Here is a 24,258-nt window from a genome sequence, read left to right as displayed (position 1 = left end):
CGAAAGCTTTCAAGTGACAATTACCGAACCATGTGTTGATTATTTATTAAAGCGTAATTAAGTTTATTCAACATGATCTATTTTGTAAACGATACTTGCCAAGATTGAGCTTGGATTGATCACCGTCACTATTTAGCTACTCGCCTATAATGCGTGCTGAACGACAGACAACTTAAAAATATTATCTGTGTAACTGTGCAAATGAACGCATTTAGTTAAAATATAACAAAGCCGGCATTTAATCCATCGAACATATTTATATTTGTTCTTTTAAAACCAGTGTAAGGTTAACGCCAAATTAAAGCAAGCCTTGCAGACTGGTTTTGTTTAAACTGTCGTACATTAAGTAAAGCTAAGTAAAGCCTGTTTCTACTTCGCAGTGTTCATCCCAGCCATAAAACTGCATAAAGGATAACAAGACCTGTGCTTCATGTTTCCAGGAGTCCCGTGTAACACAATAATATCGAAGGCCTGAGAGTAATACATATATGAGGCCGCGTATGAAAGATTTAACAAATTAGAAATTCAAGAATTTAAACATGCTAGGTACATGCACATCACTTAATAAGTCATTTCACAAAAATCGCATCTAATTGTTTAGATTAACCTTTACTTTTATCGATCTCATCCCGTTGTCTCAACCACCTAAAAGAAATATAGAGAATGAAGAAAAGTAACACGTTTACATGCAGGCGAAGGAGTTATACTTCAATTTTAATCGCGAACAATATCAACAGCGACTAAAGACCGTTGCCTGTCTTTCACACTTTTACACAAACACACGAAGGTTTAACAAAGGGAGTCGCGGCGCGATATCTATCTCTTTCATTCGAACAAGCAAAGGGCTGACCCGAAGTAAGCTTTCTATACTAATGTCCTTTTTATTGTGTATTGTAATTACTCTTCTTGCTCGCCTCCATTGTCTTGTAAAAGTGACAAAGAATGTGTTGTATTCACACACGAGATGAAATAACTCCTTTACCTTAAGTTGCATAATGTCTTTCTCAAGGTTATAATCAGTGTAAAGAGGGTGTCTTGCCTCATTTAAAAAGGGTGTTGTTCTTCATACTGGTTGTTGCTTAACTTATGCTAATCTTAAACTTTTATGTACCAATATGGTTTTAATAAATCGCTAAAATTATTAATTTAATGAACATTGTGTATCAAACGTTTTGATACGATTTAAATAAATGGACGAGGAGGATTACGGTATTAGGTTCTATTTACCTCTGGCTTTAACTTCGCCCTGCTATATAAATGAACAAATGTTGCAGATCGTAACAAAAAACTTTCTTATAGTGTTTTATGACATATATGATTTACACATTTGATAGTGAAACACTCCTCGACTTTAACGAATCACCTGACGTAAACTGTCTACCCGCGCTCCCCGAAAAAACTGTTTCTTTTAATTTTGAAATGAATTGCTTTTAAGGCAAAGAAGTCCATTAAACCCTTTAGTCTCAATATCATTGTACAGCATGTTGTAATCGATATTTAAAAAAGTTAATTTTTGTACTCCGCTTTCATCGAGGATACCTCAAGTTGAGGTTACAATTACGTCGCTCGCCTATGCTACTGGAATATATATTTAAGGACAAATTAAGCTTTGTAAAGTCCCTATTGTCACACACCATAGATACTTTATTTTGTCTTGAATGAAAAAATAGCCTCAAATTATCGTTTTGTGCTTAAATATTTCATTACTTGAACCAAGATCTGTACTATAGCTACCAAGACGTACATGCATCAAGTTGGGTCTGCTGGGGGAGGGGAGCATTTAAATGATAAACGAGGAAGTCTACCTGCAAAAGCAGCAGCAGTGGTTTAAATAATCGCTATCTAGACTCCTTTTTCTTTGACAGCAACATAAAAAGTGTTTAGGGAGAAAGTCACACAAACCCCCGACGTTGTTTTGTCTTCAGCATTTCCTCTTCCTTGTTATCTGCAATTACTATCGTCAATTAAAGAAATCGAGAAAGCAATTAAGTGACGGCACATTGAATATAGTCACTAGGTGCATTTCGCTGAGTGTTTACAAGATCTAGCGACACATTTTATCGCCACGCGTTCTAGTTTGATTAGTTTAGAAAATTAAACAGTTACTCTGTCGGCTCTCCGTCATTGCTATGAATCTGACATCGAATTTAGTCCAAAATATTAGTAAATTCAGAATTATTAGCTAAAACGTAAATTGCCCTAATTTGTCAGATAATCAAAAATGCCGGTGATCCACGCGGAGGGTACGCTTTCCTGAAGGTAGCGGCGACGAACGGCGACGATATTTTTCTGAATAGTGAACCTTTATTAGTTACGAAAAGCCCCCTTTTCAACAGGCGCGTTTTATTAATTACTTCATGTCACAAAGTTAATTTATACAGGCAAAACTTTATTTTAAGGAAATAGTTTCACGAAATGAACGAGAGTAAAATATGAGTCGGCACAAATATAAGGCATACAACAATGAGTCATGTCATGGATCATGTTATGGGCCATGTCGGATTATAATGGCATACCTTGATGCAAAACAGTCTATCGTTTCTTCCACCGCGAGTCCCTTTATTTAATGTAATGTATTACTCATTACCCGTTTCATTTGACACTCTCTCTTTTTATCTCCCTTCCCCTTTCTCTTGTTAGAAGGAGGGTACATAATTAAGCACTCAAAATCTGCACCACCAATTTTCAGAAAAACAGAAGTCAACGAACCAGTGGGCTGATCCACAACATCTGACACAGCAGAATGCATCAAATAACAGCTAGCACAAATTTATATGCAGTTAGCTATAGTGTCACTACATACATAATCAGCTGCACGCGCGAAGCTGTTGAACAAAAGGATAGTTCGCTACGGGAGACCGTTTGTTTACATAAGTACTCTAAGGGGGCGTGGCTACCCAGGCGACCAGGGGATTAGGCTAGTTACTATATGCCGTCAACAATCGTTTAGCGACCCTATCATTATACACTCTCTCTATTGTATTTTCCACCGCATTAATCGCAGTGTAATCTTCAAATGGTCCACGGGGTAAATGTACACATTCTTAATCCGAGTACGGTATATCGGTAAAAATCAAATCTATTCCCCTTTTGAACTTGTAATTACTTGTAGCACATAGATGCTCTGAAAACCAGTACATGTACTGTATATTCCGAAACCGCCTCGTAGTAAAAGATGTCACCAAAACATAGAATTATTACTCCTGTGGACTTGAAATAAACCTCCGTTTGATTTTGACTATATTCCGTAACCGCCTCGTCGTCAGAAATAACAATAAAACTAGAATTATTACTCCCGTGAACTTGTAATAAACATCCGTCTGACTTTGACTATATTCCGAAACTGCCTCCTTGTCAGAAATATCACCAATGAGTAAATTTCTTTCTTCTTCACACTTTTGAAAAATTAGTTGGACTATATTCTGGTCCGACACTCCTTGTTTATCAGAAATGTCACTAAAAAGTGGAGGTTTTGCCTTGGGACCTTTTTTCCGCAGCAGTCTCAGCTAGGTGTGGCTCAGCTAGATGAGACGCGCATGGTTAGTGTCGATTAAATACTTTTCAAGCCAGTTGAACGTCCACGACAAGTATTTAGCAAAAATTGATCAAATTGGTCAGACATTACATAAGAATTTGGCGGGAGGTGACCAGCGCAAGAGGACGAGTTTATTCCATATAACATCTCTAGAGCGTGATATCGGTTAACTTTATTCGGTTTTAGGGGTGTTTTAGGGTGAAATGACTATATTTGTTCTCGGCATGTATGTCAAATAATACACTGTCACCCTCTCGCGATATATGCCATGAACACCTCTCGCTGACGCTCGAGGTGCTATGGCATATATCGCTCGGGTGACGGTGTATTATCTAACACTTAATTAGATCAGTTTATCTACTTCGGTCACCTGCCCCGCCATTCAGTTGTTACTCTGACCGGTTACTGTTACTAAGCTACTGCAACTAAAGGATCCCATTATATATCTTCGTTATCGGGAAAATCACGTTTTATTTTCCGAAATGCTCGAGGTGTTAAAATTACATGTATTTAGCGTGATCCGTGAAGCACCCCATTCCCGTGACTAGTAAATGTGACTTTCTTTCCCGTCCTTTGTAAAACGAAGTCATTATACTCAATTATGCGTGAAAATGCGTAGAAAATGTGTAATGCGAATAACTTCTACTTTATACAAAGGCGTTATTTTTTACCAAGCAAGAAACAGTCCACTTAACAAAATCAACATGGTACATGTACTTACTGTAAAGAGAGCAATTGTTCTTTCCCGTTCTACGGACAGCAGCTGTCTTGAAGAGAACGACTGGAATCGCCTTTTAACCTGGTCCCTGTAGTTTTTTAATGGCGTCAGGTTACGCTGGCTGATGTTTACCTTAACTATATAAAGTGTGTACTGAAGATATGGTTATCAGATACTTCTTCACTTAAATATGTCACACCTGGGTAAGGTATATATCGACAAGTAGTGGCCAGGATCTCTGCATTGATATGTTGTCCTGGGCTGCTTTGTTGATATGGTGACTTGTATACAAGGGAAATCGTAGGTTGAAGTGTTGGAGATACTGATACACGTGTACGTATGAAGTAAATAATAGTGGGTGTAAATCATGCCGATGGCACTTGGGGCTAGCCAAAGTCTCCAAAATGGCCAGGATAGTTTTTGCTTACACCTTACGTTTACTTTCCTAAAGCCCGTCGCAAAGTTATGTATGTGACGAATAAGCGGAGTGGTTTTATAACCATTTGGTCTTTTTATTTTTTTCATTCTTATCTGGCGGAGTCATTTTTTCACAAACGGTCATTTTGAAGAAAAAAAATCGTCATTGAGTATGTATGGTGTTTTCATGAAATACCTTTAAACTACTTCAAATTAAATTTGAAGTGTAACAGTATATTAAGTCTGTAAATCTGTTCTTGATTCTTTAACAACGTAATGTTGGGCACCACTTTCAACATCATCATTCAGAATATCAGCTGTGACAGCTGTGACAAACTGGCACCGCTACCACAATGGTCTCCTCCCTAACAACATCATCATTCAGAATATTGAATGTAACAGCTGTGACAAACTGGCACCGCTACCACAACGGTGTCCCGCTACCGTCCACATCTGCTGCCATGGTAGTGATACATGTAACTCTGACACGCGCGTCTCTCTCGTTCTATTCAACTTATTTGTTATTCTATTTATGTGAATGCACGATATATACACCTTACACCCAGATACACATAAACTGTGTATATATATATATATTAGTACAGTTAAATACCTTGCAAATTTCAATGTATTTACATCTGGAAAAAAAACTAGTATGTTGCTATAGAAACCGTATCATGTTTGCATTGGTTACTAAACCGTTTGTAACATGGCTGTCCATTGGTCAGTCAAGGGTTTACGGCTCTTTGATCCTTTTGTTGAAGGGTCAACCTGGAGAGGTCTATTTAGGGCTGTGAATATGGAAGAAATTGATGAAACATTTCAACTAGTTTCACATGACATTAAAAAAAGCATCAGACCACCGATCACTATAAGACAGAATTTCACCTTTCTGATATGTTTAGTTACTTCTGTGCGGCGAGGAACCCAGTGGCCCCAAAACAGAACCCAAGGGTTGAGATATCAGTTTATTTGATAAATATGCATCAAAATACGCATCAAAATATTATAGCATTTTTTATTTATTTATTTATTTTTATCTTTTTTATCAAAAAACAGGGAAAACGGGACATTCCAAAGAAAAATAGCAGAAGCTGTACTCATCAGGACCAAACAACCAGACCTGAACAGACAGGGGGATATGATCTACCAGCTATCTACCTCACGGTGCTTCAGAGGGATGCAGAGGAGCCCCGGGGGGAAGATGTAACAGTTACAACACAAGGCCAGTGATTAGGGGCAATTGACCTGGATTTTCATTCCAGGTGAAATGACCCTAGTCATTTACTCCCTGATGATGGTGACTGACAGTCACAGAAATATTGGAGGTAATACCCACATATTTTATACGCTCTTGATATAAATATAAAAACAATAATTTAAATTGATACATACAGAGCTAATGAAACTGTTCTCTCATATAATTGTAATGTTATCATTTCCAAAGTTAATTTCGGACTTCCACTATGAGAGCCATACTGCTGACACGAACGTCCTGACAAAAGTTCACGTAAAAGAATCAAGTCAGAACCTAGATGATGCTAATCATAAGTCAGAGAAGCACATATTATTTAATAAATTCTATGATTTCTCTAAAATCTGCACATGTTATGTGGATTTTTCATCAACTAGTTTGTATTTTTTATTTTTAATGGCTCTTTTCAAGATAGGAAAAATGTCTTACAGCAATCAGCAAGATCCTCCTTGGATTTCAGATATCGAAATAATGCAATAAGATATTAATTATATCAATGACTACGTAAATTTAGGAAGAAAGCCCTCTTGTCGTGGACGTGGAAACCAGCCTCCTAGCCTCAGATAAGCCAGGTGGGTCTCTTCCTTCCTGTAGATATCTCAGTATATCAGCAGGGTTGGTATTTCATCCAGACACCTCACCCATCAGGCTGCCGAACACACGATAATTGCCGATAGTGGCTTCAAGATTATAATTATTGTACGGACTTGAATTGTGTAGGACTTACGTTTTTGTCTGGACGGTAAGTATGTTCTACAGGGATATCTGTGATATGCTGCAGTCAAATAAATCTGGGAATCTAGGTCTGGGTAAGACGTACTTCACTGAGAATTAACTATCAAAATATCCTGCCAACCGGATTGTACCGACCGGATGGCCTTCTGGTTTGAGCGTCCGCCTACGGAGCGGGAGGACGTGGGTTCAACCCCGTCCGGGGACATACCAGTCCTTTATAAACGGTACCTGCTGTCTCCCCGCTTGGCACTCAGCACTTAGGGGTTGAAGCAGGGGCCTGGTCTGGCACTGGAGAATTGATAAGTTTGTTAGCTCTGAGGGCCGAATATGGCAGCCGGGCTGTATCCTCCCCAGGGAAGTGAGAGTGACTATAGAGTGCAACAGGGCCAAAAATGACCAGGCTTCTCTCACTTAAATAAATTCCATTTAAAAATAAATAAATAAATAAATGAATAAATAAATAAAAAGGTATATATATATATATATATATATATATATATATATATATATATATATATATATTGCAATATTTCAATAAAGATTATTATTATTAACTCCCAAAGGACCTCGCGGTTTCTGGGGGACAGGTATATACATGTAACTTTCATGCTGCTTTCGATTATCGTATTTTTCACAATATGAATTTAATTTTGTCTCAACAAAATTTTCAACAATAATCTGTAACGGGGCCGGTGCGGTAGTTTGGCGTGTGCGCGGAGGTTCGTAAGAATGACACAACAGTCTAGGATAGGTTTCCCTATTAATACAGTTTATTACTTTAACCCGTTACATATACAGGGACATCTAGCTCAGGTAGGCACAACGCTACGGTAAGACAGTGACCCAATCGTTCCCTCGATCTAGGCTCTGGTTGAGCCGGCCGTCCTCAGTCCTCAGTCTCCCTCTCGTGCTCTCGGCGTTGGTGGTCACTCTGACGTCCCTGGGATCGGTCTAGCGTTAGTTCTTTGATGTAGAGATCGGGACGCCCTTTATACTGAATTTTGAGGGTGAGGTCACTGTTTACCGTGCCTGATGGTGACAGGATATTTCTCTTTATATAAACAGTTACTAGTTATACTGGCTACTTGGCCTTAAACTTCTATTGCATATTACGCTCGTTGATAAAACAATACTTTCACCCGTAATTGATGATTAATAAACATAATACCGGGCGCTTACTATAATATATGTGCGGCCCTTCGAATGTATAATCTCATAAGGCTCGATGGTCACAATTGCATCTTCAGTTAAGGTAGCACCGTCCAACACCGACTTTCAAGATAGCCTAAGATTTCTCTGTACCTTTGAGAGATTAAAGGATAATCACTTGGAATTGCTCTTGCAGAAAATCCGAGATAAAAATAGAGATGACAGCGGTGTGACTAATATATTCACAGGAAGCCAGGTGTGGCATTGGTCTATTACACAGAAGTTTTAATTACTAAATGTTATGTAAAAGCTCATCTTGCTACCAACTGCGTTACAAATCTATCACATTAGGGATATTTCCTGAGCCTGGCGAGATTTATTTCACACGTAACAGTAGCACCATTTATACCACTGTCACCGCACGGGTTCGTCGGAATATCGGATGTGTTAGATGTGAAGCTAGCTTTGCTACCACATTGTCCTCCCCATGGCCGTCAGCATTAGACGATATTAGATTTAAACCACACGGTTATGATCAGTTCACTTGTACAAGGCGTCTGGGAACTGCTATGTTTTTTTTATACACCGCCTGTCCAAGTAATAACTTTTGTATTCATGCAGTTTGATACAAATGGTGCAACCAGAGTAAAAAAAAAAAAAAAAAAAACTGACAATGATTCGCTTCGAATTATAACCTACTACGCGGTAGCCAGCATGTTGACTTTATCTTGTGGAAAAAATGAAAAAGAAATCGACTAGTTTCTCAGTACATGAAAGACGGCATCAAACAACAGATCCAGAAAAAAATTAAATTAACTATAAAAACAATGTGAACTTTTTCATTCATCTATTTATGCAGTGTAACCCTGTCACACGTTACTCTATCTCTCGTTCTATTTAACTCTTATTCATTTATTTGTTAATTTCTTCGTGAGATTCAATTATACAAATGTATTCCATTTGTCTTAAAACATCATGGATATTTATCTAAAATAGAAAAAAAGTACTCTGATAAAGTTGGGATATCAGTTTTATTGATAAAAAAACAAACTTGATTACACATCAAAATATAGTTATGATGTTATCATTTCAAAAAGTCAATTTCGGACTTCCACTATGATAACCACACGGCAGATACGAATGTGGTGACGATAGATGACATAAAAAATTTAACAAGTCAGAGGCCGGATGATGCTAATCATTAGTTCGAAAAGTATGAATTCCTAAATAAAGGATGCTTTGATTATTTACCTGTATGAACAAAATCAATATTTTATATCGTTACCCTTATCAGTAAAAGACCGCACCACTGAATCCACGCTCAGACGAGATAGGATTTAAAGGACAAGATTTGGACGTGGTCAATTCTAAACTTTAAAGTTTAAAAGGCTTAAAAATTCAGTCTTCCTAAACAAAGGACACCTATTCTGTCATTTTCAGGGGTAATCTTTTTTTTACGATTTTTACGATGCTTTGACTCACATATCTTCAGAAACCATAGAATCAAACTTAATTTGCGTGAAATTAGGCAAACATCTACAGTTCCTAGCAGTGAAAGAACTGGGATATGGTCTCACAGTTTTATGTCTAAAAAAAATGCACATCTGATATTTAAGTTCAATATGTGATATTCATTTAGAGGTTTGATTATAGGCAGACTAGGTATTATTCTAATTTACGCGTTGGTTTTCATATCGAAGGCTATGTGTCACTTTTGATCATAGACAGGGAGTAAATAACAGCATATATCGTTAATTATACTTGTATGTCTTGATCCATCCGTCCAATTGAGCTACCACGAAGTACCCTTCCTGGTTGATACACACTGCCATGGGTTTCCTAAGTCCATCCTTGTCTGTCAGCACACATCGCATGAACTGGCCAGCAGGAGACACCTGGTGGATGTTGTCAGCAAGGTTGTCAGAGATAAATATGGTTCCATCTTCATCCACACAGACACCAGCTGAACTCTTCATGACGCCCTCCTCACCGTACGTGTACCGTAGCTGACCCTTAGGTGCGTAGACACGTATACAGCAGTCATTGGGATCTGATACTATGACGTCACCACTGGGCGTGGTTGTTATGTACTTGAAATACTGTACTGCTTTTGCTGAAGTGTCACTGAATACGTTAATTTGTGTACCGTCAGGACGAAATTCTTTTACTTTATCTGCTTTACCCCAGATATCATCCATCACGACCAGGTGACCTTCGAGGTTCACTGCAATACGACCCGGTTCCTTACACTTAAACGATGATTTCACAACACCACCTTTTGTGTATATCCTCACTTCCTCTGTACTGCCGATCTGTACAGTAGCTGCTATTGTACCGTCACGTAGTACTGTCAGTCCTCTCAGCCCCGTAACCTTGATCTCCTTCTTGATGTTCCATTTGGAGGAACAGATGATGATACGTTGCATGGTTATATCATCATTACACCCCGTCCCCACCACGACGTCACCACCAGGCGTGCTGTCCACAGCTATGGGGAACTCCAGTGGATACTGAGAACACTTCAGTTGATGCTGTGTGATCAATGTCGGTGTGATCTCATCTATAACCACCTTACCCATTGCCTGCTGTATGGCTGTTTCTGCCCAAGTGGAGGTCTGATATCTTAGCACAGGCACAGGAGAGGTGGGGGAATACGTCTCCAACATTTCTTTTAGTGACATCTCCCATTCTGCATGATTTTTAAGTACACTAGAGAAGGAAGCGTCATTCACCATATTTTCATAGGCTTTCAGTTGTTTTTCGAGGGATTCTATTTTATTGGTTATTCGTAGCCGACGTTTTATATCGAAATATGCTTTGGCTAAACCTTCTTTGGCTTTTTCAGCACAGGCTTTGACCAACCTGTAAAGTTCGTCTTCTCGAGTCTCAATAGCCTGTTTGGCGAGTTGTCTTTGCTTATCCAAGTCGGCTAGCCGTTTCTGTTCTTCTTTTTCTATCGAAAGTTTGTCGAGAGCAATATCTCTGATTTCATCAATTATCCCGTTCAGTTTACATTTTAAGTCCTCGGCCGCTATTATGGCGTCTTTCCAAGCGTCTGTGTGTCCTTTGTGTGTGTCCACCATACAACGCTCACAGACAAGGACGTCACATTTGGGACAGTAAGATTTAAGATAAAGGGATGGATGAACCTGGCATTTGTCTGTGACGGCAGCTGTTATTTCATTAAGTCTGTGATCTTTCAAGACCCTTGTCCTCCTATGATAGTCGGCACACGTAGAACACATTAGCTCGTTGCAGTCTAAACACACGGAGGTGGCAGGGGATTTACTGTCTTCTGGACACACGTCACACAAACCTAGAATTTGAATACATAATAAGTGTATATAATTAGTCATGCATACAAATCTTATATGTAAGCAATGCACAAAACGGATATCTCCATAAATTTTGTACATGATTAAAACAAAGATGAGATGGATCATCTATGTCTTGACACTGTCATACGATGCTTGTTTTTAACAAAACATGTGAAAAGGATAATCTCTGCTGTCAAGAAAGCCAAATAATGTATCACTCATTTTACGTGCAGTATGTTGAAATAAAAAAGTTAAGTTCTAAACCATATGTCAAATTATAATTCTATGTTGGTTCGGTGAAAGTTCTTGGATCGGAAAGTTTATTCAAGCCCTCAGCGAGCTATGTCCGAACCTACATTATACAAACAAATTAGGAACGATTAGAATATTTCATATTTAATAGTAGGGATATAAACATATTGCAATTAGTATATTGACCTGTTCCGTCAGAACTTGTACTTTGTCTTAAAGCATGGGCCAGGTACTTTTGTTCATATTCTTCTAAAAGTTTGAGGAAACAGTCAAATGCACCCTGATGTGAAGAGTTCACGACGGCATCTAGCAGATGTTTTATGGCGTCTTTTGTCGCTGCTTTACTCTCCACAATCTGACGATCTCTCTCCTCAATGACGCCATCTTGGTACAGGTGTTCAACAAGCCCTGTACTCCTCGGGTCTGTCAGGTTTTTGACCAGGTAGACATATTGTTGTCTGATCCTCTTCTTTTGATCTTCATTCATGGTGACTCTGAAATACATAACGGAAACCTGCAGATCATTTACGTTATACCCCTCCAGGTGACATGCACTTACAGATGAACAAACAAACAAAGAAAAACGAAAAGTAGATCAGCTTATACACTTTATATTTACAAAATGATAGGTTTTTTTCTAAGCTGAATCTCTTTATGTTTAAATCAGAGCAAACAAAATACAAAATAAAAATATGTGCATAGAAAGAAGAGATCCGTTTATATATTAGCTTATTTACTCATTCTCTATTTTTTCCGCAACTTTATATAAACACTGTATAAATATATATGTCAAAGTACAAGCACACATTAAAAGTTCACATAGCCCCATGATAAATAGGAACGGGATATATTTTGTTATTGGTTTTTCACCAGATATTAACAGATGTCTCTTGTTAAATAGATGGCAAATCTCTGTACTATGACCCTGTGCTGAAATATCAAGGATGATTACATGGCTGGTAATTGCTTGCATAACTACTCAGGCACTGTCACTTAGCAAGTCCCTGCCAAGACCCCTTGAAAGCAATCAAGAGAGTTAATTACTTATCTGTGACAATAAAAACAGCCCCTTAGCAGACAGACCAGACAAGCCATGTTGCGTAACAAGCGTTAATTACATTGGCGCAAAGCCCAGCTCTCACTGATCTGAGCACCTACAGAGCAGGTACAATGCCATCTACGCGCGTGCAGATTTAATTGCTCCCCTCTGGCCAAACATTACAGGGTCGCCTCAGCAAAAATATTCACAATAATAACTGCGGCCCTGGTAGAGGGTAATTCAACTGTGACGATGGAGAATGTGTCATTCACCACATAATAAATTAAGACTGGTCCAATCCTATAGACCTTTTTCATCTTTTCCGGAAACGGCAATTGCATTGTGGGTAGGGGAGCCCTGCTATGTCGAAACACTTACAGCGGTGCTAAAAACCATGGCTGAGTTTACGTGCTTTTTGTCCCGCTGCTACAATAACAGTAAGCGAGATCGACACATGAGGTTTAATAAGTTCCCAACAAACCCCGTAGAAGGAACAATATGGTAGAAAGAAAGGAAAATATAGCAGGTTTGGATCAAAAGCAGGGCAACATTTCGAAGGCGGGAAGAAAAACTATAATATTAGGAGATCAATGGTGCTTTAATAAAAAACAGAAATGCTTAGTTAATCAACGGATATAACGAACTATCGGCAAATAGAACTCGAGGGTAAACAATGCGAGAAAAAACATTCTAAAGATCTTAAGAAAAATTTGAAGAATAGGGGCCTAAAAAGAAAGAAAAGACTTTAAGCATGAGGTAATGGAAAAAGAAAGTAAAAGCTGTGAAGTTTTACACGGGGATTCTACTTACAAAAAATTCAAGAACTTTCACGACTTTTTGTGTACCAACAAAGAGAAGGTTTGAAAAGTTTTGTATGTAATATCCTTTTTGTGTGTGTTTTATTGATAAGTGATCATTTTAAATGTAGTAGGCCTATCACAGGTTTTAGTCTCTCATAACCCTTAGTAGGGTAGATTCTATTTTTTTAACGTGAGACGTTAATAATATTTTTATTATTATGTATCCAGTCCCGTATACGTATTACTGATTTGTACAAACGGGGCTCATATTATCAAGATCAACAGAGACATACGAAGAAGAAAGTACATCGGCTCTTGTTGAACGCTTTATCGGCAAAATAAAGTTATTTATTTCTGAACTCAATGACAAGAGAATTGGAAAATTCAATGGGCATATATTGTTTATTACAAAATAAAAATGCAGAAAAGCTTTTCTTTAAGCTACACGTGCATAATACATGTATGGTAAAGACAAAATGGATAATAAAAATAATCAAACAACGTATTTGTAAATAAATATATTAAAGTGATAATAACTCTTCGTTTCGGCCAAAAATGAATTTTCCTGGAGTAAACAACAGTTTTCCCATACTTACCAATGGTTAATGAATCCATTTTTACATTCAAACTTAGTCCCTGGTTTTTTGCTAAAAAGTTTGGTTTTTTGTTAAAATCTCTTAAGAGATTATAACAGAGTATAGCCATCAATGGAGGTCACGTGGTCTAAAGACAAGCTCAGATATCAGAATAATAGTTATAACTGCCGTTTTTGTGGTAAAACAGAATATATTATATTTCTATGAGTTATTCACAATGTTTTTATTGTGAAATATAGATCTCATACGAAGAGTTATTATCCCTTTAAATTTATGCTTAGTATTAAAGTAGGCCTACGTATATTTAACTGCCTTAGATAGTTGAAATGTGTGGAAAACACTTTATTTGATTGATTTTATTGTCTTTGATTGAAAACGATGAAAATACGCATGAAAACATTTAAAAATCAAATCATTTGGCCTATTGCTATAATTTTGTTTTTGCCTGGCGGTTTTGTTTCAGTTTGACAAAATTTTCATACTTGTCAGACCGAAAGTCTGACATTTTTTACCTGTCGTAAATTGTGTACATATACTAGAGTAAGACACGGTAAATTTTAATTATCGTCTGGGAAAGAGTCGAGAATTCCTGTCTCACCTATTTAACACTTATAATTAGAAGGTTTTAATTAAAGAGGAAAGGTCGTAGTTGAGGCCGCCACCCTTACCGAACAATTGAACAAGTAACACCTGATGCCTTATCAGGTACCAAACGATTTAATCAGTTCACCGACGAACAATCTGCGTGTCAGTTTTACTTGTTTACACAGTAGGTACGAGTCAAACAATGCAGGGAATCTTTTCATTTTATCACTTCAAAAATCTCTTAAGACATCCTTCAAACAAGACATAAAAATCGTAATGAATTGATACTGCCGGTAAATGAGGTGATATCGCCACAGCTTGCATATATACATGTAATATTGTGAAGACGTAGGCCTACGCACCTGTCCACACTCTTGAAAGCTGTGTACGAGTCTACTGGCTATTTTGATTTAATATATAAAAAATAACGAGTCTCTTTCGCATATCTATATTATCGGAAGCATTTAAAAGAACTCTGAAGCTTTAGTTCGTCATCACTATTTAAAGTGCAGCCAAGGCTCGGACGCTAAGGTGAAGTCTAGTTGTACAGCGCATCGTATTTAAACTGAGAAAAAAAAAACATTTAATTGCTTGATTCTCCGTCCAAATAGCTGTATTCTTGCCTACAGTTTACGCATTTCTGTGCTTCAGCCACCTTTTCAGTTTGACAGAAAGCAGTGCACGCTTCAAACGACCTTTTTATATGCGCACCTTGTACAACATCTACACCTAGCATTGCCATGCTGGAAACAGCAGAGGACTACCATGACCCCTGTGGCGCGCGGTTCCTGTCATGCGCACTTCGTATTTCCGCAAAAGATGAAAAAGGTTAATTGCCCATGTCAATTAAATATTTGACCGGTAAACCTCAAGCCCTGCTTTACGTACTTTGGTAATGGTTATTTAGTAAGCTAGGTTTATTCGCATACATATATCAACTTGCAGAAGGGCCTAATGCTGCGCGCAATCTATTGTGAACGCAATCATTATTACTCCCGAACACCCTGAAATCATGCCTATATAATACAATAGTTGGAGATGCACGTCAATTAAAAGATGCAACGGCTAGGGGCCCAGCAATGTTAGGAAAAGGAAAATGACATGACGTTTTATGCACAATCGTCACCCAGATCCTAATATAATAATTATGTTCCATGCACAGTCGATTTATTTCGTAATAAAAAGTGTGTTTGATACCAGCGAACTTCAACTTTCCTTTATAACTATTACTGGACAGCGAAAGGTTGCATACAACCGATTTTAAAATTACAAATGTAACTATGAGGTTAATTCCTCTATTGTAAAATGAATCTTTTTGTTGGATTGCAAACGATATGACACTCACTATCATCTAAAAAGCAGTGAGTTTGTGTGCACTTTTCCCTAACGCGAGGGCAAAGTGCCATCAAATAACCAGATACATATCTGTCAATACTGGTAACTAGTGAAAATCTATCTGTGGCCCTAATAGAGGGTAGACACTCACCGCGTTAGCTGCGATAATGATAGAGGATATAATAAAAATTGCACTAGGTCGGGGCAAAAACGGGATGCACTGACATTGCCATCTTCAGTGGTATTCTCGACGTAGAATTTTTTGTGGAGATTTTGCTTTTGGTCCCGTTCATTAGGGATAAAATGCCTGCCTCATAAAACATAGATTTATGCAAGATAAAGCATACCAGCAGAGTAGCACAGCAACTTAATTATTGAGGACAATGATATCAAGTGGTTTAAAAAGCCACTGGAGAGTCCGGACCTCAACCCATTTGAGAATCTGTGGGTTGCTCCCAAGCACACCCTCAGGAAATTGAAGCCGGGGACGAAGAACAATTTAGTGGCCGGCATTCAGAGTTTTTTTACAGACAGTAACTAGAGACAAGTGTGTGAAATACATTCACATCTTTAAAGTGATGCCGGTGGTCATAGAAAGAGAGGGAAGAGCCTCGATCTGGTTATTGAAAAAGTGATTTCTTTGTTTATATTATTTATAGCAATTTATTCATTTAGAGCAACTTATTCATTAAATTATAAAACCATCCTTCATTTATTTAATTCTTTAAATTATTAATTAATTAATTAATTTATTTATTTATTAAGTCTAAATTATTTATCCTTCTACGGATTCACCCTATTATTTTATATAAAATGTGACAAAATTCGCGATGATGCAAAATTATATATGGAACATCATTAAACTTCAAAACTTTTTGCTATAAACTGTTTCTTTTTGAAAATGCATTCGCTGTTTCTTTCCTTATTCCTCATTCATTATCATTCATATTTTATAAATATTATTTGCAACAGAAGTTACTTTTGAGACAGGGTGAATTGTTAATCTTGCTGATGCAAGATACCTAGTCCACACTTCGTATTGAATGTATAAGCTGACACCAAATTTAACTAGCAGTTTGTTAGCAACACTTAAAACATATCAGCTACACACGCCAAGCTAAAGAACGAAAGGACAGTTCGCTACGGGAGACGGTTTAGTGGCACGCGGTAGAGTGGGTTCTAGCTTCTTAAAGCTGTAATCCAATCGCCGCAACAAACAGTGGGGACCTTCTGGCTGATGTATCCTGCTCTTGATTTACACCTAGTTACAGCTGATTGTCGCGCTCGCGCTGGACCACAGATAACGGCGATATGGGGTTCACTTGTCTAAGGTATTGTGTTATTCCGTTTGAATTTTGAAGGGATTTATACGACATTGTTTGCCCAAAATAGGGATTAAAACATTTCAAACGTTTTTAAACCAGAATACAACGGAACAAAATTACGAGTTCCACTGTAAATAGGTGATGATGGTCCCAAAAGATACATTCTCAACATAATCCTTTAAGTTTCCTTCCTGGTTGGTACAGGTATTTGACTTACAGTGGTAGTAATAATTTTATTTCCGTTGTACACCGGTTTAACAACGTTTGAAATGTTTTAATCCCTGTCCTGTGAATAGAAAGGGGCGGGCAAACAATGGAAAGCCGTATTAATCCCTTCAAAATTCGAACGCACAAACACAATAGCTTAGGTGGAATAACACAATACTTAAGACGAGTGAACCCCATGACGCCGGTTTCTGTGGTCCAGCGCGAGCGCGACAATCCGCTGTAACTAGGTGTAATTAACAGCAGGATACATTAGCCAGAAGGTCCCCAGAAGGTCCCCATTGTTGCGGCGATAGGATTAAAGCTTTAAGAGGCTAGAACCCATGCTAACGCGTGCCACGCGTAGCGAACTGTCCTTTTGTTCATTAGTTTGGCACGTGCAGCTGATTATGTTTTTACTGTTGCTAACAAACTGCTAGTTAAATTTGTTATCATTTATTTCATGAATATGAAATTTTCCGCAGTCAAAAATTGAACTAAGTATTGTTTGTTTGATTAACATGCATGAGCGTTAGCATCAGCATCAACCTGTCTCAAAAAAATTCTTATTGCATTAATTTATAAATGTATATTTATAAACGTACTGCATCCAAGTATTTATAAAACATGAATGATAATGAATAAGGAATAAGGAAAGAATATATTACTTATACTATACTTATATTATAATATTGAAATTAAATGAGGTGCATTGACAGAGGCGTAAGGACAATCCAACTCCAACGTGCAACCGCCCTTACGAAAATTTCCTATAGAATATTTTATCATTAGGAATGTTTTTGTACCAAATCATTGAAGCTGAAATTATTTTTTAAATTTATGTTCATACCATTACAAAAATTCCTATAGGATCCTATAGGAAATCTTATAGGCATTTCTATAGGAACCTATAGGAAATCCTATGCTAATTCATATAAGGAATTTTTATAAGGCCAGATTGAATGAAAAATAAGGAATCTGGTTTAAATATCAGTATATGATTTTGATTTTTAATTTATGTTCAGACCATTACAAAAATTCCTATAGGATCCTATAGGAAATCTAATAGGAATTTCTATAGGAACCTATAGGAAATCCTATGTTAATTCATATAGTGATTTTTTTATAAAGCCGGGTTGAATGAAAAATAATGAAACTGGTCTTTAAATATCAGTATATAATGTATTTTTACTTTTTGTGTGATCATATTCACTTACTTCATATTTCTTCTATTATATTGAAAGTCAACCTTATCTAATCAGATTTTACCTGACCTTGGCTGTTTTAAAAAGTGAAAGTGCAATCCTGCCTAATATATAAAATATAATGTAAAAGCATAAGTGAACATTATGGGTATAGTACTGTCCCTCATAAGAATGGGAAACGAGGACAAATTAATATGTTTATAAAGATACATTTTATTATAAACCATGCTCAATCACTTGTAAGGTTTAACAGTCAACTGATGTTAGCTAGAGAATGCCCTACTCCACCAGCCATAACCACAGATTCAACAACTGTGAATTTCTTTTGTTAGCCTGGCACCTACTATTAGGTCACTACTCCTGTAGCTATTGTTATACACTAGTAACAGCAACCGCCTATTAGGTGTTATCAGATGTGTGGTATCCTGTCTAAGTCTTTGTTTATATGAGACAAGCAGAAAATGAATATACAGCTATCAAGACAGTTTAAATTCAGGAGCATAGTGGAAGGGTACAGAGTGTAGAAAAATCGGATTAAGGAAGGTATGTATTACAGTAATGCATTGGATCATTTGGACATCTCATCAAATTGAAAATAAGATAATTAATTGATCTAATTTGTAGTGTACCTTGTAAACATCATATATATATATATATATATATATATATATATATATATATATATATATATATATATATATATATATATATATATATTACATTAAACAAGTTATAATTTATAATGAAGAAACAAGGATACATAAAGCAATCATTGTTTAGTCTTTTTATTTCTTATAAAACTGTGATCAATTGTTCATATTTCTTTAAATGCAGTTGAATCTAAAAAAAAAATGACATTTCATTTAACTTTTGGTTTGTGATTTATTAAAAATTATCTATTCAATGTTATCCACAACTGCCTCCAAGGGACCATCATGATATATAACTGAGGAAGACCCATGCTAATAAATAACATACAATGAACATGTTAGAGGGGCTGTCAGGGCAAATTTCATTACCTCACACGTTCTTCAGGATCGTTTATTTGCCAAGTTTTCTTTCCCTTTAATTTCTTTTCAACCCTTAATGTGAGGTAAACACCATAGTGGCCTTATGTCCCACGCGGGACGAAGAGCAATGATGATGATGATGATGAAACACCATAGTTTGTTTAAAAATATTTTTTGCTAACCTATACATAATGGAAATGAAATGTGCATTGTGAAAATCTGACCATTTTGCGTACACAAAAGTTTTAAATTTTAACTTGGGGATTGCTTTTTTTTGGTTTGGACTGATGATTTAGGTCAAGCAAAGACTGGTGAGAATAGGGAATTACTGTTTACCCTCGGAAATAAGTTTTCTTATAGTTATTGGGACATTTTTGGCCCTGGCAGCTCTGTAATGGCCCAATTGCATATTTAACCAGAGTAGAGTTTTCTCCACTGCGAATGTCTGCATTTTAAAATTCATTTCTGATTGTTCCTGTGGACTTGGTCCTATGAAATATGTTCATGTTCTTTATATATATTTTTTTACAAATTATCCAGCTTTAATACCTTGTCTTTGAAAAAAATTCAGTTAACTAATAAAGGCTATGAATTGCTCAAAATAGAATTGGTGCAATGATTATTATTGATCTCATTAGAAAATTTTTCCTTCATCATTTTGCATTTTTGTAGACATGTACAATTAATTGAAATTCACAATGTCTATCTTTCAGAATACATCCGCAAATGGTTCAACACAATTCAGACGGAGGTTAAGAAGGCCATCACAGTAAAGTTGAACAATGTGCAAAAGACTTATCACAGTAAAGTTGAACAGTGTGCAAAAGACTTTTGTCTGAAATTCTTCAATTATTAAGTGACTAAAGCAGTATGCTGACAATGGACACGGTCTGGCCAAGGGAGGTTTTAGCCACTTATTCTGGCAGGAGTTCGAACTCACACAAGAAAAAGACAGTGACGCCACAGCTTGACAAGACATATTGGATACTTGTGATAATTTATAGAACTTATGATCAAAAAGCAGTAGGAACACCATTAAATTTGTAAGCTGGTTGCATACCATACTGTGGAATATGTACATACATTTATACATATTGAATAAAGAATGTAAACATGATATTCTCTTTTGTTTTGAGGGACCAGTGCCTTTTACCAATTTTGCCAAAGATCCAACAATATATAAAAAGCTGTAAAAATATTCAAAGCAGTTAATATGAATTTCTATAGGTTCCTATAAGATTTCCTATAGGATGCTATAGGATTTCCTATAAGATTTCCTTTAGGATCCTATCATTGTAGTTGACCAAGAGCTCGTTAACAATAAAACCTGTTAATTATGCACCGCTGCAATTCCCAATTAACAGGTATGAAACTCGTCTTGGTGGGTTTTCATATTTTTCAATATATCTCATTTATTTCATGGGGTTATTTTATTGGTATTTGTAAATGACGTTAAATATCAATACTTAAACAATTAAGTTCAAACACGGTCGCGAACATTAATAAAAGAAATTGCTCTCAGGGTATTTTGAAGCTTCCGTGGAAGAAAACGTGTTGAGGAAAAACAGGAAAAAGAGCGTTATATTAAAGAAAAAATGGGAACTGCTGTAATAAAATGGTTCGTTATCCTAATTCGTTTATGCTTTGAGGATTTGTTTCTGAAGATTATTTCATCTGAAATATTAAATAATTTAAAAGATTGATTATTTTATAACTTGAAACGCAAATTCTGCGTCAGTACGCAATTTTTTTTTTTTTTTTTTTTTTTTTTTTTTTTTTTTTTTTTTTTTTTTTTTGCAAATTTGTAAGCTTATAACACCGTGCTATAAAGATCTACTCAAGAAAAAAATTTGCTTGGGTAAAATTGAGTACGGAATGAACTGGAGACACTTGGCTTGTCATTTAGTTTACACGAAAATATGTCAGGTAACTTTATACTGTCTTTGAGAGAGTAAAGATTGAAAGATAATTTTAGACAAACTTTGACTGGGGAAATACCTACAAAGAGTAATGGGCTATTTCGCCAACATCTTGTTGAAAATTTTACACTGCAATTCTATTCAAATAAGCTAAGGAACTAATTGCCAAATTTATACTCTCATCACATTACAGGGGGGTAACCAGACCTGCAAAAATTGTACGCACATATTAAAAAAAATTACAAGCACATGCAGCAAAATGTAGACTTACGCAAAACATGAAGGACAGCGTAAAGGTAATGGGCATTGTTTACCTCAGTTTAATAAAAGTATGCAAGACGGAGTGTCAGCGGTTTAATAAAATAAATTGAATTTCACAAATAACATGGACCTCATATGCAATAATCAACATTTCCCTTAACTCATTCAAATGCAGTGTTTTATACAACTTGGGATAACCATAATGAAATGCTTGTTAAAGAAATGACTAGACGGGAAATGGTTTTACACAGCTTCACGAGGATTTAGACCCCTCGGGTAAGAGATTTGAATGAGTATAAACTTTTATCAGAAGCCAGAGAAGTCATCTTACAGGTAGACAATGCAGCTCAGTTTGACAGCTAAGCACGGTCTGTTCTCCAGTTGCTCGATTGTCGTCATCGGACCACGTGACCACGTAGCTCATTAACTCCCAGGCCGAGCAAATAGGACGTTTTTTAAAGCCAAAAATTTACAAAATGAGCTTTTAATTTGTGTATTTGGATAAAGATATCGTTAGTTGGGCATGTTTTCTGAAGAATATGTTCCGTTGAAGCCATTCTGACGGTATGAAGCAAATCCTTTAACTTATGCTAACCTACTTTGTACAAATATGGTTTCAATAAATCGCCAAAATTTTGACATTAATGAACATTGTGTATCAAACGTTTTGATACGATTTAAATAAATGGACGAGAAGGATTACGATATTACCTGTAGTTACCATTTTCCTCTGGCGTTTACTTCGCTCTGCTATATAAATGAACAAATGTTGCAGATCGTTACAAAAAAAAAACTTTCTTATAGTGCTTTTATGACATATGATTTACAAATTTGATAGTGAAACACTCCTCGGCTTTAACGAATCACCTGACGTTAACTATGTCTCCCCTAACCCCGAAAAAACTGCTTCTTTTAATTTCGAAATGAATTGCTTATAAGACAAAGAAGTCCATTAACCCTTTTAGGACTCACTGTCATTGTACAGCATGTTGTAATCGATATTTAAAAAAGTTAATTTTTGTACTCCGCTTTTCATTGTTCATCCTGGTGCTTTCATCTTTCAACCTCAAGATGAGGTTACAATTACGTCGCTCACCTTAATCCATATGCTATTGGAATATATTTAAGGACAAATAAAGTTTTGTAAAGTCCCTATTGTCACACACCATAGATACTTAATTTTGTCTTGAATGAAAAAATATCCTCAAATTATCGTTTTGTGCTTAAACCTTTCATAACTTGAACCAAGATCTGATATACAGTGTTGGGTCTGCTGGGGGAGGGGAGCATTTAAAGGATAAACGAGGAAGTCTACCTGTAAAAGCAGCACCAGGGGTTTAAATGATGGCTATCTCGGCACCTTTTTCTTTGACAGCAACATAGAAAGTGTTTAGGGAAAAAGTCACACAAAGACCGACGTTGTTTTGTCTACGGCATTGTTTACTGCAATTATATCGTCAATTAATGAAATCGAGAAAGCAATTAAGTGACGGCACATTGAATATAGTCACTAGGTGCATTTCGCTGAGTGTTTACAAGATGTAGCGACACATTCTATCGCCACGCGTTCTAGTCTGATAAATCAGTGGGTATTTATTCTAAATCGGGGAATCGAGAGATATGTCCCTTAATTGGGAGATTCTCGAGGAGACCGGTAGTGTTAAAAGATCTGGATAATTTTGTCTGAAAATGTGGAAACTAGCTTAGATTATCATACAATGAATGGTATCATACGTGCCTTAGATCTTCAGTGTGTGCAACAACAAGTGACGCAAAAACGGCAAAATGTAAGCAAGGAGGCGTGTGTTTGTTTATGGGGGGGGGGGGGGGGGGGGGGGAGGCAGTGAGTGGTATTTGTATGTGTAGTTGGTTAAAATAAAATAGTCCAGAATAGTGTACGTACAGGTTTGAGAAGTTGAACATGAAAACGTTTTCGACTGATAATAAAAAAAACTCAGGAAAAAAACGAAATAGAATGTGTAGAAACATTTAAACAATTACTCTGGCGGCCTTGAGTCATGGCTATGAATCTGACATCGAATTTAGTCGAAAATATTAGTAAATTCAAAATTATTAGCTAAAACGTAAATTGACATCTGCCGTAATTTGTCACATAGCCAAAAATGCCGGTGATCCTAGCGGAGGGTACGCTTTCCTGAAGGTAGCGGCGACGAACGGCGACGATATTTTTCTGAACAGTGGACCTGTATCAGTTACGAAAAGCCCCCTTTTCAACAGGCGTGTTTTATTAATTACTTCATGTCACAAAGTAAATTTATACAGGCAAAACTTTATTCAAGGAACTCATTTCACGAAATGAACGAGAGTAAAGTATAAGTCGGCACAAATATAAGTCATACAACAATGAGTCTGTATTTAAAGTATAATCCCTCCTGTTATGTGCCATGTCGGATTAATATGGCATACCTTGATGCAAAACGGTCTATCGTTTCTTTCACCGCGAGTCCCTTTATTTAATGTATTGAATTACTCATATTACCCATTTCATTTGACACTCTCTCTGTTTCTCACCCTTACCCCTTCTCTTGTTAGAAGAAGGGTAAATAATTACGCACTCAAAATCTGCATCACCAATCTTCA

The 24,258-nt window shown here is 36.7% G+C and overlaps 1 protein-coding gene across 1 annotated transcript; it reads right to left on the bottom strand.

Moving 5' to 3' along the window:
* Positions 1 to 9,560: 9,560 nt before the first annotated feature.
* On the bottom strand, positions 9,561 to 11,865 carry LOC106172451 (uncharacterized). Its single transcript, XM_087013168.1, has 2 exons — positions 11,586 to 11,865; positions 9,561 to 11,125 (listed from the first exon to the last, which is right to left on the bottom strand). The coding sequence occupies exons 1-2, from the start codon at positions 11,863 to 11,865 to the stop codon at positions 9,561 to 9,563; spliced, it is 1,845 nt and encodes a 614-aa protein (XP_086869294.1).
* Between the last annotated feature and the right edge of the window lie 12,393 nt (positions 11,866 to 24,258).

This window comes from Lingula anatina, chromosome 5, assembly GCF_051362555.1.
Source record: "Lingula anatina isolate TDL-2025a chromosome 5, LinAna3.0, whole genome shotgun sequence".
Taxonomy (NCBI): domain Eukaryota; kingdom Metazoa; phylum Brachiopoda; class Lingulata; order Lingulida; family Lingulidae; genus Lingula; species Lingula anatina.
Note: the sequence above shows the minus strand (reverse complement) of the source record. Positions and strands in the feature narration are given on the sequence as shown.